Consider the following 17863-nt stretch of genomic DNA (forward strand, 5'->3'; position numbering starts at 1 on the left):
ATGTATAGTAATGTATATAATTTTAAATTGTAATCGTATTTTGTTCCATTGACAAATTTAATTTGAATATGTAAATTCTTTGTATAACATGTTCAATTTTACTGTAGCCATTTTGTTGTGTGTTATGTGCCTGATGTCTATTTTAAATAGACAAAAACAGTAAATATTTCTTTATTTATTAATTACATATGAGAGCAGTTTTTTCAACCTCCAATGGTCCATAAAACAAAGACAAGTGTAAATAACAAAATGAATTTATTACCATAAGTTAGGTACAAACATGGTTACTTTTTGACATAATCACTGTGAAGATTGAGGCATTTGTCATATCTGTGGACAAGCTTTGAAATCCCCTCTTCATAGAATGTTGCCACCAGTGACTTGAGATGGGTGTTTAAAAAGTTCCAAGCTGGGTGGAAGTCTGAAAGGTGGAAGTCTTTACACCTTTAATGTGTGAAGACTTCCATCTCTTTCCTGAACTGAAAACATAGCTAGGAGGGCAGAGGTTCAAGACTAATGATGATCTTCAAAACAACATTAAGGCCCATCTCAAGTCACTGACAGTAACACTATGAAGAGGAGATTTCAAAGCTCTTCCACAGATATATCAAATGCCTCAATCTTCATGGTGATTATGTCGAAAAGTAACCATATTTGTACCTAACTTTTGGTAATAAATTCATTTTATTTACACTTGTCTTTGTTTTATGAACCATCAGAGGTTGAAAAAAAAACACCCTATGTAGTTGCTGGTATTGGTTTGGTTGTGTGAGTTTAGACATTCATGTATATAGTGAATTAATTTACAAATGTATAAAGACATAAGCAATTGTGTATATAATAAAAATATTTATTAATTATCAAATCAATACATTTATTGTTTTCTGTTTAAAGTTTTTTTTTATGTCTGCTATTTTTTCACTTATTATTATTATATATTTGTATTAATTTTTCTTCTTTGTTGTATCACTGCAAGACATTTCTTGCTCTTCAAAGAAACAAAACTGGAAATACTGGGCAAGTGAAAATCCTTGAATTCTTTACAAGGAACCTCTGGCTGCACGAAAAGTTGTGATGTGGTTTACTGTAGGCATGTGTGGGATTATTGGCTCCTATGTTTTTAAGATTGTACTGTATGCCCAGTAACTATGAATGCAAACCACTACAATGAAATATTGCAAAATTTCCTAATGTCTGAATTGCAAGCATGAAACATGGCTAACACAATTTGATTCTAACATGACAGAGTAATAGCAAACACGGTTTGCACAAATGTGGTTCTACTCCAAGAGTTCTTTGCCAATCGCTGATCTCTGCTTTGATGATTTGTACTAGACATCCTGTTCCCCAGATTTAAAATTTCTGGAATACCTCCTTTGGGGATATCTGAAGGAAGGAGTCTTCACCCATCATCTCCATACAGTTGAAAAGTTGAAGGTTGCCATTCATCAGAAAATAATGGGATTCCACAAGACATGGTGCCACATGTCATGGATGCTTTGCAGTTCCACTTACAAGAATGCAGCCATGCTGGCAGAGGACATTTAGATGTTATTTTCAAGAAGCACTAATGTTCATATATAAGTACAGGTATCCCTTGATTAACATGATTAATTAATTCCTCGATGCTATCACATATATCAAACTTGTGTTAATCGAATACAGTGGTACCTCAGTACTCAATTGAACAATCACAACTTGCTAAATCAAATTTTTGGTTAATAGCAAATATTTTCATTTTAACTTTAATTTTGTCATCCATAAAAAGTTTTCGATGATAAAAATGAGTAACTAATTTAAAAATAAAATGAAACCTTAGAGCAGTCTACTTTCAGCAGACAAAAATACACTCGATTCAGTTTGTTTTTTCCACTTAATGTGTGAGAAACACAATCATCATGTTATGCAACCATTCCAAGTGGATGAAGTGTTTTAATAATACATGTCAGAGACACACAAAACATTTGTTTTCTTTATTTTTAGTAAATATACTTTGTGCTGGATATTTCTGGTATGGTTACATGCATTGGACTTAATTAAATCTAGTTTTACATAGCATGCAGTTATCATTACACTAAGATTGATTGCAAGTTCTTGAGTTGTTATTTGTTGATTTTTTAATAATTTCTTCCTTCAATTTCTCTTTGTCAACAGATTTTGGGTGCCCTATATGTTTTATATTCTTTAGTTCAAAATTTCCCAAACAAAACTTTCAAAACCACATTTGACACATTCAAAGTTTAGAAGCTTCTTCCCAATAAACACTGAGTGTTTTTTCACAGTTTGTAAAGCATTATATTCTTTATGAAACTTAAAAAGTATAATATGCCTGATATGCATTTTATCTGCAGACATTTCAATTTGATTTTTTGCAAGCAAAATGCAAAGTAAAAAGTTTTAAAATAAGCTTCTAAACATAGAATACAATATCAAGTTAGCAATAATGTGTTAAATATCAGAACTGTTATAATTAAATCACATATCTAAGTTAAGACAACTGTTAAAAATATGCAAAAACTTTCTAGTCAAACCCAATTAGGTGTATTTTGCCACTCTATTGCATATGTGTATTTTTTGCTTTTTTTCATGATTTATGCACGCTAGGCTTTAAACTTCTTGTTAAATTTTTGTTAAATTCTAGTTAAAATGCTTTTATAAGTGTGCTCTGGGTCTGAATTGAATTACTCTAATTTACATTATTCCTTATGGGAAAAATTTGTTCATTACTCAAAGGGACTTGTGAAATAGTTTGAGTACCAAGGTACAGTACCACAATCAAAGGTAAAATTAGAATTTGTCTATGATTGATTACTGTATTAATAATTCTCTTATTTTTCCTAAAATGCAGTACTATTTTAGGAAAAATAAGATATAAAAGCAAACTAAATGATTAATAAATGCTTATAAGTTACATACATTAGTTACTGTTACTAGATAAAAAGTTATCAAGAGTCATTTGAACAGTATTAGATTTTTTTTTTATCAGAATAAATTCTACGATAACAAGCAAACTGACTCTCTATACCCTGGCAAACATGCATACTTCGGTTAACATTTGGATCCATATCCATTACTTGCTGCTTAAGCAATTCTAAACTGTGAAATATTCCATCCAGTTCTTTGATTGTTATCTCCTTTGGAACCACATCTTCACATTTCATTTGTTCATTGTCTTCATAAGCACATAATTGTTCAATTTCAAGATCATCGTCACTCAAATCTTTTGAATTTGAATCAAATAATTCTTTAACATCTTCTGCATCAACACCTTCAAAACCAAGGTCTTCACAAATTGCAATGATTTCTTCAACTGTGCTGTTCACAGGATTTTGAAAAGATTGCAAGTCATTAGCACATTCTGGCAAAAGCTTTTTCCAAACAGCTCTCATGCAGCTAGAAGACACTTGCTCCCACGAGTCACATATGTTTTCAATTGCATGTTTGATATTAAAATTTTTCCAAAACTCTGGGAGCGTAATTGCATTTTCCCCTGTTGTTGTTTCTATTGCCTTTAAGAATGTGTTTTTAAAAAAATAGGCTTTGAAAGTTGCAATGACGCCCATGTCCATAGGTTGTAGTAGAGATGTATTTGGTGGAAAAAATAAAACTTTTACATTCTCACACAGATCATTTAGATAATTTGGATGACCAGGTGTTTTATCTAAAAGCAAAAGAGCTTTGAAAGCTAAGTTATTCCTCTTGCAATAAGCTTCAACTGCTGGACAAAAATAAGACTTAAACCAATCTTTGAACAGGCTTTGGGTAACCCAAGCCTTCTGATTCACCTGCCAAATTACAGGTAAAGAATTCTTGTTACATCCTTTTAAAGCCCTTGGGTTCTGAGTTCGATGGACAATAAGTGGCTTCAATTTAAAATCTCCATTAGCATTTCCTCCAAGCATAACAGTTAAGCAATCTTTTGATACTTTGTAGCCAGGCCGTGCTACATCTGTTTTTGCTATAAAAGTTCTAGATGGCATTTTTTTCCAGTAGAGGGCAGTTTCACCTACATTGAAAATTTGGCAGTAATCGTAATCATTTTCTTTGATAATTCTATGTAGCTCACCAAGAAATGTAGATGCAGCATCTTTGTTGACACTTGTAGCTTCACTTCTTATTTTCATATTCTTTAGTCCAGCCCTAGATTTAAAATTTTCAAGCCAGCCTTTGCTAGCTGTGAATTTTGAGTTATCTTCTTTATATTTAGTCTCTTTAAGTCTTGAAAAAAGGCTTAAAGCTTTGGCCATGATATTAAAACCACTTATTGGAATTTTCTTTTGATTGCAGTCTTCCAGCCAAATAATCAACAGATCTTCCATTTCAACCATTATAGCACTTCGGTTACGTGTACATTGCATACTTGCAGATGTAGATGCAACTTTACCTTGCTTGCTATACTCATCAGATTTGGATAAAATAGTCCGTATTGTAGACTCATTAAAACCAAATTCACTTGCAATTTTACTTTTACTTTTGACACATTTAAATCTTTTAATTATTTCAAGTTTTGTATCTAATGTAATTACTTTCCTCCTCTTTTTTTGACTTAATGACCCTGTTGTGGAATTGCTGTTATTTTTCAACATGATTGATGGACTGTAAAATTTACAAAGGATGGAACTTGTCAATATAGTAGAACAGCTACAAGCTTGACTATGAGTAACAAACTGGCTCTAAGGCTCTGGGAGCATGACTACTTGGGAGGAATGACGACTTTCTCTTGGTCAGGAAACACTCCTCAATACGTGCATATTTTTGCATGGTAAATTTAAAGGTACATTAATTCAAACTTCTGCCGTGCATATAAAGAGATTGTCGCAATTACTTTTGCAGCATTAATCAAATCCCATATTAAGCAAGGGATACCTGTACTGTATACTATAAGTGTGGTCTTCCATTTAATGGCCAAATAAAATTTCTAAAATTTTTCACTGTCTTTTACTTGTCATTCAAAATTGGTAGAAATAATATGTGCCACCCTGTATATACACTTATTTATCTGTAGTCCTTTCTGACTTTCTTTTCTTAATTATAAATTAATTCTACCAATCTGAACAATAACAAACAATAGTTTTTATTAGCAAGAGAGCACTTTAATTGGTTATTCAAAAATTTAAAGGTATTTTTTCCAAAACATAAAATATACATGTGCGTTTTGTCACATAGAAGATTAATAGCATCCAATTATGATGGCACATACAGTACATGTGGCAGTGTGAAAAATTTTCATTTTACAATTTCCTTATACCTTAATTAAAATTATAGTTGAGCTATACTAATTTTCTGATCTCAGGAATTTTATTGGTATCTATTGGTTTAAATAACTTATTTCCCTAGAATAACAATAAAAAATTCTATTAGTTTTAAATATTGCTGTAGAAAAAAAATCAATAGAAATTTTTATTGGTTTCTATAGTTTTTTCTACAGAAGATGGAAACTTAACTTTTTTGAAAAAAGATTAAGATTTATTAAAATAACATATATTTACCGCTCATTATTTCTACGTTTAAGTTTCAAATTAAAGGAGTGATTTGGTGTAAGATGTTTTCTTTTGTTTCTTCTATGTTCCATATTATTCTATTATATCCTGTAATCAATAGGTACTTTACATGAATATCTGATATATATTAAATTCTTATTCAGTTAAGTTAATTTTTCAAGCATATTCTTTATTTTGATAAATGTACAGTGTATTTATCAAAATAAAGAATATAAAAAGAAAATAAATTTACTGTATACAGTACACACTTCTGCTAAATTTTATAGTCAAAAGCAAATCAAAAATTATTTCTTGAAAACATTAAAAATTTGTAAAAGTAATATGTACTATACATTTTAACATAAACATGAGTGTCAAATACAATTTAAAAACTTTAAATATCTATATTTTTATGTAGTTCATTTTGACTTCCTTTTTCTTATATATATATATAACCTTGCAAATACAAATTTTTCCCTAATACAAGCACCCCGTAAAATAAAGAATCATCACACACCGGAGTAAGATGCAATAGATCTCACATAAACCTGTAACTGGTGTGAAGTACAAAAATTTGTCCAAGCAAACATTTTCAGATCCCTCCTGGGTCCTTCTTTAAGCTACAAATTGTTTGTAACGATTCATCAGAAAAAAGACCAGCCAATTAGAACAAAATTTCAAATTGCGAAATTCAAAAACAAAGAAATCACGTGCATATTAAGTTTCGTAAACTAAAGTCACTACATAATGTCCGGCTTCTTATAAAAAACGATTTCTGTATTTTTTACAAACAAAAGTTGGTCTCAGAAGGTTGACTGGTGAAGAAAAATGAGCATTGTTATTCCCTAAAATTTTTAATATGTACACTGATCCTTTAGTGTAGAAGAGGCATTCATTCGTTTTTTTGGAATAGGGCTTGCCAAGCTAAAGAGAGGGTGATTTCATCCCAGGAATTGATGGGTAAAGATGTGTTGTAGGTTTTGAAGATCTCAATCTGTTCCAACCATTTGAGGTGGTCTACATACGAGATTGTAATAATAAGCTTGGCGTTTGAGAAGTCTGCCGAGATCTCCGGATCAGATGCATAAATAGATAATGACGTGGAACACCTGTTGTGTTGGATGCCCTGTTGGTGTTCTTTCCATCTGATTCCAACCGCATGCTTTGTGGCTCCAATATATACCAAGTCCAGTGACTTGGTATATATTGGAGCCACAAAGCATGCGGTCTTTGAGAGGCACTGTGTAGACCCCAGGTAGTTTATCTTCGCTAGACTTGTCTTTTTCATTGCATAGTAGATGAAACATAGAAGGGCATCTTCTGAATGCTACGCTTACTCCTTGTTGTTTTGCGATTTTTTGATATAAGGATGTCAAGATTGGGTTGTAGGTAACTGGGATTATGCGTTGTTCTTGTTCTACATTATCCCCCGTATTATCATTCTAATTAATCATTACAAACAATTTGTAGCTTGAAGAAGGACTCAGGAGGGATCCGAAAACATTTGCTTAGACAAATTTTTGTACTTCACGCCGGTTACAGGTTTATGTGAGATTTATTGCATCCTGTAAAATAATTAGTTTGGATTGGCAAGAGTTCACTGTACACTACATATCATAATAGAATATGAAATTATTTATAAAGAAATTATAACCAAAATATTGTTTAGAAATACATATCTACAGTGGTGATAAGTCACAATGTAATAGGTTCTAGGTTATATTGATTTCAAGAGTACAAAAATTATTTTTTGAAAATAAATGAAATGTACTCAAACAGAATTTATTGAAATTTAGTATGTATATACACAATCATAAAACAAACAAACATTGCATAGCAAGATTACAACAGTGAGAGAAAAGATATGATGACTAAAAAAATAAACACAAAAGTTATATGAGAAAGCAAGAGTTCCCAAAAATCAGTTCTTCCTACAATTTTGTGATATCTTCACTTTTTCTTGACATCCTTTTATCAAATTCCTAAATATTGATTTAACACAAATTAAATAAAAGTTCCTGTTTGAAAAGTTTGTTTTGAATGGCTTTTAATGACTACTAAAACTTTTTACTTCTACAGCAAATGATTTATAAACCTTTCTAGACTTCAGCCATCCAAATTCAAACTATCTCAAATTTGACTAAAAATGCACTCTTATGTTTTGTTCACTTTGAATGTGTATACTTTCGAGTTAATGGTACTTCTAGTGCATATCAGAAATATCTTCAGTATTCTTTGCTTAGGTATTATTTCAGAAGTAAACAGATATACAAAGACAAAATATGGCAGCCTACAACAAGCAAAATCAACTAAACTTTTTTTAATGTCAAATTGATAATTGTTTTCGATCTTAACCAAGATCTGCATCTTGGTTAAGATCAAAAACATTTGTCAGTTTGACATTAACATTTTTGTTACTGGAAGTTAAAGGTTTAGTTGATTGTGCTTAGTACAGTGGACCTTCCATAATACAGGTTCATATAACACGAATTCATATAACATGGCGGAAAAATTGCGATCATGTTCATATAACATGCTAAAAGAGACTTGTATAACACAGTAAAACGTCATCACTGACTCATGTCGCAACAGGATTGGTCGAATCTGGGCCAATAGCGGATATTGTACAAACCGTTGAGTTTAAACGAGCACTGGACCTACTAAAAAACATTTATTATTCAACGGCCATAAAAATTATATTTTTATTAATGATGTCTCCAAAGTTAAGTTATTTTTCTGCGAAAAATTTGCTGACCAAAAAACACGCGTCTGCCATTTGATGAGCCGCTCTGTGACAAAAACAAGTTTAAGCAATGGCATCGTTGAACAGTGCACACTCGGTAAGTAATCCTACAATTTTTTGTTTGTAGCATAGTTTATATGGATTATTCCCAAAAAATTATATGTGATTTGGAAATGTTGAGTCAAATTAGTCTAGAATCGATTAATTTTATGGAAGAAAACCTTTCAAACAGCCGTAGCCCCTAAACTGCACACGTGCTGGGCTGTGATTGGCTCATGTATCGTACAACACAGATTCATATAACACGGAGTGTATCTACCGTGTTATAGGGTGGTCTACTGTATTTACTTCCAGTCATTGAGAAGTATCTTTTGTTAGCTTACAACAAGAATAGTATTGTTAAAGCTGTTATTTTAAATATTGTGCTGCAAATTGAATCAACCAATTCAAATCAGAAGGTAACCTAATAATGGAGATGATTATTCAGAAAATAAAAAATAAAAAAGCATGTTCTGTGAAAAAGATATTTTATTGAAGAAATTATTCCTTTATATAATCCAACTGACTCAAGATGAAATTTCAAACTAACATGGAAATTGTTTGTAAGCCTTCCTAAAAAATAAATGCCAATATTAGAAACAAAACAAAACTGATCCTGGAAGACAACTATGCTACCTCAAAAGCAGCTATTATCTGGATTAATATATGGAAACCAACCCGACATTGCAAAGCAAGTCAGGTTGGTTTTCAATATCCTGATATACCTTCTGGTTTCTTTTATAGTACATATATTAATAACTTTATATATGATATTCATATAATGACTAGAACAGAATTTTATATAACAACTTACAGAAATCTAGAAAGTATATTTTTAAAAATAATTATAATTATATAGAAATATAATGCAAATAACTGAACTACTTTTTCAAAAACCTACTGGAATTTCTTAATCTCTACATAATCTCTAAATAAATAGTATTTAACTATATTAGAGGTAACTCAATATTATAATTATGTATTAAATGTTTAGAAATGATTTATTGTGTAAGTGGATATAATATAATCCAAAAATAACTAAAATTGATTTAAATGCAAAACAATTTTTTTCAGGAGCGTTGGAGATTGCTTTAATTTAGCTTAATGCACTTTGTGGTATATATACTGGTGTTCTAAAGTATTGCATATCTGCCCATTTATCATGAATACTTTAAAAATCTGCACCATCTAAACTAAGAAATGTAATTATATGCATATACTGATTTCTACTGATACTTATTTCTACTGATGAATGGATAAGTTTTTTGAAATTAAATTTTAATAATAGTGGTCTCGGTGTCATGCCAACTATGAATTATTAATTCTTGTGCTCTTTTGGATGATCTTTTCTCATTTGATAAACTAAAAATGGCAATTCAAAGAGTGAAAAAAGGTTCATCTCTTGGTACAGATGGAGTGAAAAATGAATTTATTCAATCATTGTCGAAAATGGGGTCTGTTTAGAAATTCTTAGTTTGTTTTATAATATTAGAGGTGATGGCTTTTCTAGCAATAAGGAAGAAAGTTTTATTAAAAATGATTTACAAAAAAGGTGAAAAATCTAGTCCACATAATTACCATCCAATAGCATTGCTAAACACATTTAGAAAACTGTTTACTAGTTTATTATCAAATCAATTAATAAAATAGTTAAATGAGCATAATGTTATCTGAATATTTCAAGATGCTTTTGTTCAGGGCAGGGGGACAATTTATAATACTTTCATTCTTAATGGTTTAATTCAATATGTGTTATCGAGGAAAAGGAGAAAAACTTATTCACTTTTTATTGATTTAGAAAAAGTATTTGATAATGTTAACCTTAATTTATTGTGGAGAAAACTTTTTAATGTAGGACTCTCCAGATCTTTTATTATTATTTTGCTTAGGAATTTGTTTTCTACTACTAGTTATCAAATAAAAAGAGATACTGTTAATTCTACTTGCATAATATCTACTAGGGGTTTACTCCAGGGAGAACCACTAAACCCTTTGTTGTTTAATTTGTTTATAAATGATGATCTAGCGATATTTCATTGTTCTGATCTTTCGGGGTTTTACCTAAATGTCACAAATGAGTTTCACTGTCTTCTATATGCAGATGATGTATTATTACTAGCAAACTCGCAGTCATCTTTACAGAAGAAACTGATTTTATTATCTGATTATATGTTAAAAAATTATCTTTATATTAATTTTCAGAAAGCAAAGGGGCTGTGTTTCATAATGGAGGAAGACTTCATAAAATTGATAAAATTTTTATTAACAATGTAGAAATTAATTTTGTTCCTCATTTTAAATATTTAGAATAGAATTTTTCCTCCTCTGGAGTTTTTAATTATCATTTGGATAAAATAGAGAAAGATATACTACAGAAGACATCCTGTCTTTTGACAATACATACAAAAATGAGGATGAACACTATTAAAGCAATGTTTAAACTTTTTGATACTGTTAAAATCTAAATTGACATATTTGATTCTGGTTTGGGGTTTAGATCTTATTGAAAAAATTGAAAAGGTGCAATTAAGATATTTAAAAAGATTATTTAAGCTCAAATGTTCAGTACCTGGTTCTGTTGTAAGATTGGAATTACGGAAACCCCCGTTTGAAATTAACATTTTAAAAAATATTTTGTTGTTTTAGTCTAAGATTATTGATCTTCCTCATCATGATATTCGTTATTGTGTTTGTGATCCTTTATTGAAGAATGGAAATTCAAGTAAGAGAAATTGGGTGTTATCAATTAAAAACATTCTTGATAATTTAGGCCATTCTTGTATTTTTGAATCATTCACAGCTGCAGTTAAGAACTTATTTGTGTGATACAAGACAAACTAGAAATGATCAATTATGGAATCAAGATATAATTTATGCTTCAGTTCAGCAACAATAACATTTATGGAAGAAGTATAGGTTGGTAGACGGTCAACTGAAATTATAATATTGGATTTCTTATGAAAAGTTTGTTAATGCAATTATGTCTTAATAAATACTGGATTATGTTTAGTGGTCAATATATAGCTATTTCTAAGGGGAATTCTTGCCCATATTGTATTACCAATCACAACTGTATATTAACACACATTCTTGCATCATGCCCAGTTTTATATTTGTTAAAAAGAGAAATTCTCACTAACAATTTTTTAAAGAATTATTTACAGGTATACCTCAAGTTACATTGTTTCGAGTTACGTCATTTGTCAAAAAAGTATATGGAAAAATAAAAATAAAGTTTAAGTCATTTTATTTGACTTTATATCCGTCCGCCACAAATATTGAAGTCGTAATATCACTAGAAAAGCATTAAAAGCACATAAAATCATATTAAAATATGTACTGTACATTTACAGTAATTGTTAATATAATCATCATAAATCCCAGAGAACGAAACATCATCTGTGTTTCTGTGTTGTCGTCTTATTTAGCGGTCTTTAAGTGCTCATTATTGGCGTTATTGGCGTTTCCCACCGTAGTTTCGACTTATGTCGTAACTACACAAGTAAATTTGACTTAAGTCGCCTCTCCTGGAACCAATTGCTGACATAAGGCGAGGTATCCCTGTATATGATAGAAATATGTTGAAGATAATGTTATATAAATTGCATAACTTTTTTGTTAAATCCTTGTATTATTTGTGTTAACTGTATTATTTAAGTACAATTAAGAGATTATTATGTGGCTACTTATTTATTAATTTTGATTTATTTTTCCCCCTTGTATGGGAGTACTTGTACCAATAACAAATTAATTAATTAATCCAAAAAGGCTGGGAAGCACTGCTTTAGAACACCAGTGTTCTTAACACTGGTGTTCTAAAGCATCATCAATGCATTATTGCAATTAAGTCAAAATGATAAAATAATCTCTTGGCATTTAAAGCATAATGAGAAAATTCAACTTAAACCTGGTGTTGTAGGCTATATAAATGGTAAACATATTGCTATTAAAGCACCTCTTTATTTCAACAGAAATACATATTTTGTTATCCTACAAGCAGTATATGTAATGAAAAAAATAGCATTCTTACATTGCTACATAGATGAAGCTTGTTCAATTCATGATGCATGTATTTTTTTAATCATCATTATATGAAAAAATAAGCACAGGTAAAGGATTTCCAAATGATGGTCACATTTTAGTGATCATTCCTATCTTTTGTGTGAACATCTCCTAACACTATACAGAGATAATGGAAATGCTACTTCTGTGCAATATTACCTTATAACAAAAATTTTTCTACATGCAGAAATATAATTGAATGAATTCAATGACTCAAACTGGGTATATGTAATTAAGAACCATACACAAAACCAATATCCAGCAGCAACTAAAAAAAATCTACAAAAGCAAATGTTTCATCTGTATTAAACAGTCATTGTCAGGCTAAAAAACCTTTAAACTTTGAATGTAGCTGTTAATATAAAATGGCCTCTCCCCTCCTCCTCTTTATGTTATCCCATTTTAGTAAATGGACAACAATCACAATCCTGAGAAATTCTTGCTTTGAATTGTTTTAACAGCTACATTCAAACTCCAAAGGTCTTTTAGCCTGACAACGACCATTTAACACTGGCAAAAATGTTTGCTTTTGTAGATTTCTGTAGTTCCTGCTGGATATTGGTTTTATGTGTAGTATAAAATTGAGTGTATATCTGCACATCTTTTAGAAAAATTTAGGCATTTAAAATTTCTGGATGTGTGCCGGATAATTTTAATAGTAAAAAAAATTAGAGGTGCATACATGCATTCTTCACAATTTTTGCACGAACAATCATGATGCAATGGAAGAAATCGGTGGTAATTTTAAACACGGGTTTGAAGAAGAAACCAATATCCAACCTGCATTGAGAAGAAAAGCTATAGTAAAGAATGATGATATTGCAAATGAAATATTTGCCAAAAGATCTTGAATGAATAGAAATTAAATCTGTTTACTCGTATATCAACAGATCATAGAACTATAAGCAGCCAACTGTTAAACAGCAATTTTCAGAAAACAAGATTTGAAAGTTTGCTATTTTATGTAATCGTCTGAAATTTTACATATTTGCTTATGGTCCTAAATAGAACATGTTGAATATAATAGGAATACTCTATTATTGAAGAACTGCAAAATTTAGAGTAGCCACTTATTGTCTATACCCATAATATACTGGATATATGTCGACATAAAAAATGATATTTATTATACATATTAAGTCATTGCAAATGAAATGGCCATTTTTTAAAATTTAAACTTCTGTATGGAAAAAAAATTGAACTACATGGTTCAATTTTTTTCTATATGAACAGTGCTATATGTTGGCAACTGGAAGAGTGCACATATATATGATTTTGAAAATGTAATCTCATTTATATTGCAAGTTCTAAACGTTTAAGAGTACTTTTTCTGATGGCATGTAAACAAAAAAAATATAATAATTTTCTTATATGAGTATAAGCAGGGACATAATGTAGCCGAAACAACCCGAAATACCAATAAAACTTTGGGTAAAGGTTCTGTGAACGAGCAGACCACCAAGCATCAGTTCAAAAAATTTCATTCTGGGAATACAAATCTCAAAAATTTGCCTCGAAGACACGCACTATCTGTCATTGACAAAGATTTTGAAGAGCATCATCGAATCAGAACGTTGCCTGACCGTCCAGAAAATTGTGGAAAGGTCAAACTTACTGGACGTTACTCAACCATTTCTCGACATCTAAACGCGTTAGGGAAAGTCAAGAAACTCGACAAATGGGTACCACACGAACTCGGCAAGAGAGAATCATCATTTAGAGGTCTGCAGTTTTGATTATTCGTCACAAAAACAAAAGCATTCAAATGAAATCCTTCCTCATCCACCTTATTCTTCAGATTTTTTGCCAACAATCGCCTTTTTTTTTCTACACATTTGGTCACTTTTTTGCAAGGAGTCTTCAAGGAAGAGGACACAATAAAAGGTCCTTTAATGATTTTTTTTTTACTTCTCATTCTCATGATTTCTATTGCATTGGAAAAAGTGTATTAATATTGGCAGAGACAATTTTAATTAAATTAATAAACATTCAAAGTCAGAAGTAAAAATCGTCCATTTTCATTTGCAACAATCTAATGTCTATAACGAATACCATTTTTATATACTATAATAAACAAAAAAGAAATTGTTCTTTCTTGCAAATATATTTATATTTCTTTATAATTATAAATTACATACTTTAAATTAAATAGTAAAACATATATTTAAGCTCAGCTTTACCTAAGCCTAAAGTCGTCAGTCTCACGATATCGTCTGCTCTTTTAAATCTCCAACCGGGCTGCAATCGTGTAGATGGCGTTGTTCGCGCGAAGACAAAATGGAGGATGGTAAGAGAAACGAGTGAATAGGATTAATAGTAATAATTAAATATTAAATAAAAACGCATTCATTTACTTAAATTTTAAAAATATTATAGTAGTAATATTAATTAATCTGTACTTATCATCGGTTCTTTTCAAATTTGATTTTTTACATTTAATACAAAATTAATAAACAATATGCTATGAGGCTGTTAACATTTTATTCGGAGTTCGGATATTTTATATATATTTTTTACTGTGTAATATATTAATATTCGTGAAATTAATAAAATTATGAATATTATATATATATATATAGATTTGACAGCCGTACAAAATTTATGGTTTTTTTCAAGTTGTAAACAGAAGCCTGTCAGGGAAAGATTAAAACTGATGTATTAAAAAATCGTTTAACTGTCATTTCACATTTGAATGTAGGGGGCATGACTTGTTAAACAATATTAATTATGAACATAATAATAATAATGTATTTAATATTTACAGAAATCATTTAATGCAGGACATTTTTTGAAAATGTAAAACTTAAATTATTAACTTATTTATTAATTTTCAATGTATGAATTTGGAACATGTTCAAATATCCAAAAAATGTGTCTTTACCGTGGAAGATAAAATTAGTTTGGGATAATATATTTAGACCTGGCTATGCTAAAATTTAGTTTTTTTTTCTTTTTTTTGCAAAATTTTATTTATATAAAACAAGAAATAGGGGAATAATTTATTAAAATTAAAAATGAAAATTCGTTGGTCTTGGAATTATTTTAGTAGTATTGTTTTGATGAATAGGCTTATGAAAGAAAGTTAAATGGAACAAAATGATTAAAAATTTGACATTTAGATTGCTGCAATTAAAATCTTAAATATTAATGTTGTAATGATAATTTCAGATACGGCTGATTTTGGATTTCATTAAAATATAATGTTTTTTGTGTCTCTTGGAATATAATAATTGTAATAAGAAATGATGATTGAAATAAAATCAACAATTTGTGAATGGGATAAATATTTATGTGTATATTAGAAAAACAACAGAATTACATTTTATTTGTAAAAGTTAAAATCAATAAAAAAATTTATAAACAGGAAACAAAAGATTTAATGCTTATTAACTATGTGATTTATCATTTACAAATTGTTCATCAAGTATTTAAAATGTGTAGTTCCTCATCTAATGAAGATTACTATTGCAATGATTAGTCATCAATAATGTAAAATAATATGTGTTATAATATAAGATAGGTTAGTTTTATTCAAGTTAATTATTTATATCATTGATATTGATATAAAACATTTTTAAAATAATAATAATAGTACTGCATATTAAAATAAAAAATATAGCAAAATACATAGCATATATAATTAAAATATATATACAATATGTTATCTATCTTTTCAGCTGTAAAAATCACATTTTAATTGAATTCTAAATAACAAACAGATTGTGTAGGATACTTTAATTAAATGGAACATAAAAATTACAGCAAAATGTAAATTTTGATTATTTATTAATTTATCAAAAATGACCTGAGCAGAAGTAACAAAAAAGAAAGATGAAACTGTTATTATGAACAGAACAGTGGACAAAGATCAGTTTAAGCAATGAGAGTTTGAATGTTGAGTTATGAAGACAATTTGCTAGCTACTTCAAGGAGTAAGAAATGTATTCAGTATTATTGCATTTATAACGTTATTTATGATCTAAGCTACTAATAAAAATCAATATAGTGATTTCTTTACTTTGTAGTTATCGAGTAGGTGTAATTTTTCAAACATTTTTGCTTTTTTCAATAAATGATTTATTAAAAATTACTTTAGCTTCCACAAAGCTGTTAAGATCATAAATTACGTATAAATGTGAGAAAACTTGTATCTTCCTACACTTTAAAGTGGTTGGCGCATGGCTTTTGTAACAAATCTTTGAACTTTCACCAAATAAACATTGTTGTCTTAACTTTAAAACTGTTACTACTATGCTACGGTTCTTGTTGAATGAATGAATAACTTCAGACACGTTTATGGTTTCTTGGTACCATAAGCTTAAGTTCCAACAATAAAACAGAAGTTTAATAACATTACCATGTGTGATGATAAATGGTTATTGACAACTTAACCAGGTAGAGTATTGTTTGGCTTTTTACAACCTGCTCTCCTCCTTATTTCTGTTTTAAGCCAGTCTTTATTCAATGCCTATGGTCAAAATTTCTTCTCTGAAAGACTACTTGAACTGATTCTTTGTTTTAGTTTTAAAATATTTCATACATAATTAATTCTTTCAGAATATTGAAGGTGGGACTTTGTGTTTTCACAAGGTAGGTTATGGACAACAGCATCCATTACTTAAGAGTGTTTGCTATTTAGAGATAAATATTATAAATGTCCTATTTGAAGGGTCTGGGGATTGTAAAAATGTTTGTTAAGTAAAGATGACCATTATTCGGGAGTGTTCATTAATGGAGGTTTCACTGTAATTGAAGAACATAACATAACAATAATCAAAATAGAAAAAAATTCTTTATTTTTTTTAAATCAAGAAACTAAAAAAGAATAGAAAACTTATCTTGTAGAGTTAATGATTCATATGGTAACTAGAAAACATTTTCCTTCCTTTTTATTGAGAAGTATAAAATATTATACAGTGGGTGATTGGTTAATGAACATAATCCATTCCAAGACTTTGCTTGCTATCCAAATTGTTTGTTAACCGATTTTCGATTTACCATATGTTTTTATGAGAATTTGATTAATTTGTTCTGGAGACCTCAAGAAATAAAAAAAGATATACTTTCTTACTACATTTGTTTATATGTAAAATTTAAAAATACATATATACACAGTCTTGCATTTTTATTAATCATGTTTTTTCCGTTTGTAGTGGTTAAAGAATCTGTCTAATGTCGATTGCTTTTCTTTCTTCTTCAGGATTTTTTGGAAGTAATTAATAGCATTGTAATTGTAGAGATCCCTCAGCCTGGTTTGGATGCCATTCTAAGACCGTCGTTCTGACATCCTCCCACTTCTTCAAAAGATGTTTAAGAGCAGATATCGGCATTAATTTTTGTTTTTTAGAAGAAAACATATCTCACCGAGTTTCTTGGTGTTCTTCATTCAAGAGTTCTTGGTGTTCTTCTGTTTTCAGATCTGTTTCAGGTCTATAATGAGCTCTTCATTGTTCTTTATTTCTTAGCTGTGATTTTTGTTACTCATTTAGCTGATTGAGTCTTCTTGATTATACTGTATCTTTCTTAAATAAGATTGAAC

The 17863-nt window shown here is 29.6% G+C and overlaps 2 protein-coding genes across 9 annotated transcripts in view; one reads left to right on the plus strand and one right to left on the minus strand.

Annotated features, from left to right (window-relative positions):
- Nucleotides 1-14595, minus strand: part of LOC136969621 (tigger transposable element-derived protein 1-like) — a 36725-nt gene extending 22130 nt beyond the window's left edge. For 2 of the 6 annotated variants that reach the window (XR_010879846.1, XM_067263870.1), the window contains exons 1-2: nucleotides 14477-14595; nucleotides 5490-5601 (exon numbers count right to left, since the gene is read on the minus strand). Coding sequence is in view for 3 of the 6 variants with exons in the window: in XM_067263870.1 (XP_067119971.1) it covers nucleotides 5490-5572 (83 nt within the window). In the remaining 3 variants the exon portion in view is untranslated. Of the gene's footprint in view, nucleotides 1-1894; nucleotides 5334-5489; nucleotides 5602-14476 lie in introns of those variants that run through there. The other 4 variants (XM_067263869.1, XR_010879847.1, XM_067263873.1 and 1 more) reach the window with 4 other exon arrangements.
- Nucleotides 14590-17863, plus strand: part of LOC136969611 (echinoderm microtubule-associated protein-like 2) — an 84812-nt gene continuing 81538 nt past the window's right edge. For all 3 annotated transcript variants that reach the window (XM_067263845.1, XM_067263846.1, XM_067263847.1), the window contains exon 1: nucleotides 14590-14611. In XM_067263845.1, the coding sequence (XP_067119946.1) occupies nucleotides 14602-14611 (10 nt within the window). In that variant the 5' untranslated portion in view covers nucleotides 14590-14601. The remainder of the gene's footprint in view (nucleotides 14612-17863) is intronic.

The sequence above is a fragment of the Centruroides vittatus genome, unplaced genomic scaffold (genome assembly GCF_030686945.1).
Source record: "Centruroides vittatus isolate TY-2023 unplaced genomic scaffold, ASM3068694v2 contig_18, whole genome shotgun sequence".
NCBI lineage: Eukaryota > Metazoa > Arthropoda > Arachnida > Scorpiones > Buthidae > Centruroides > Centruroides vittatus.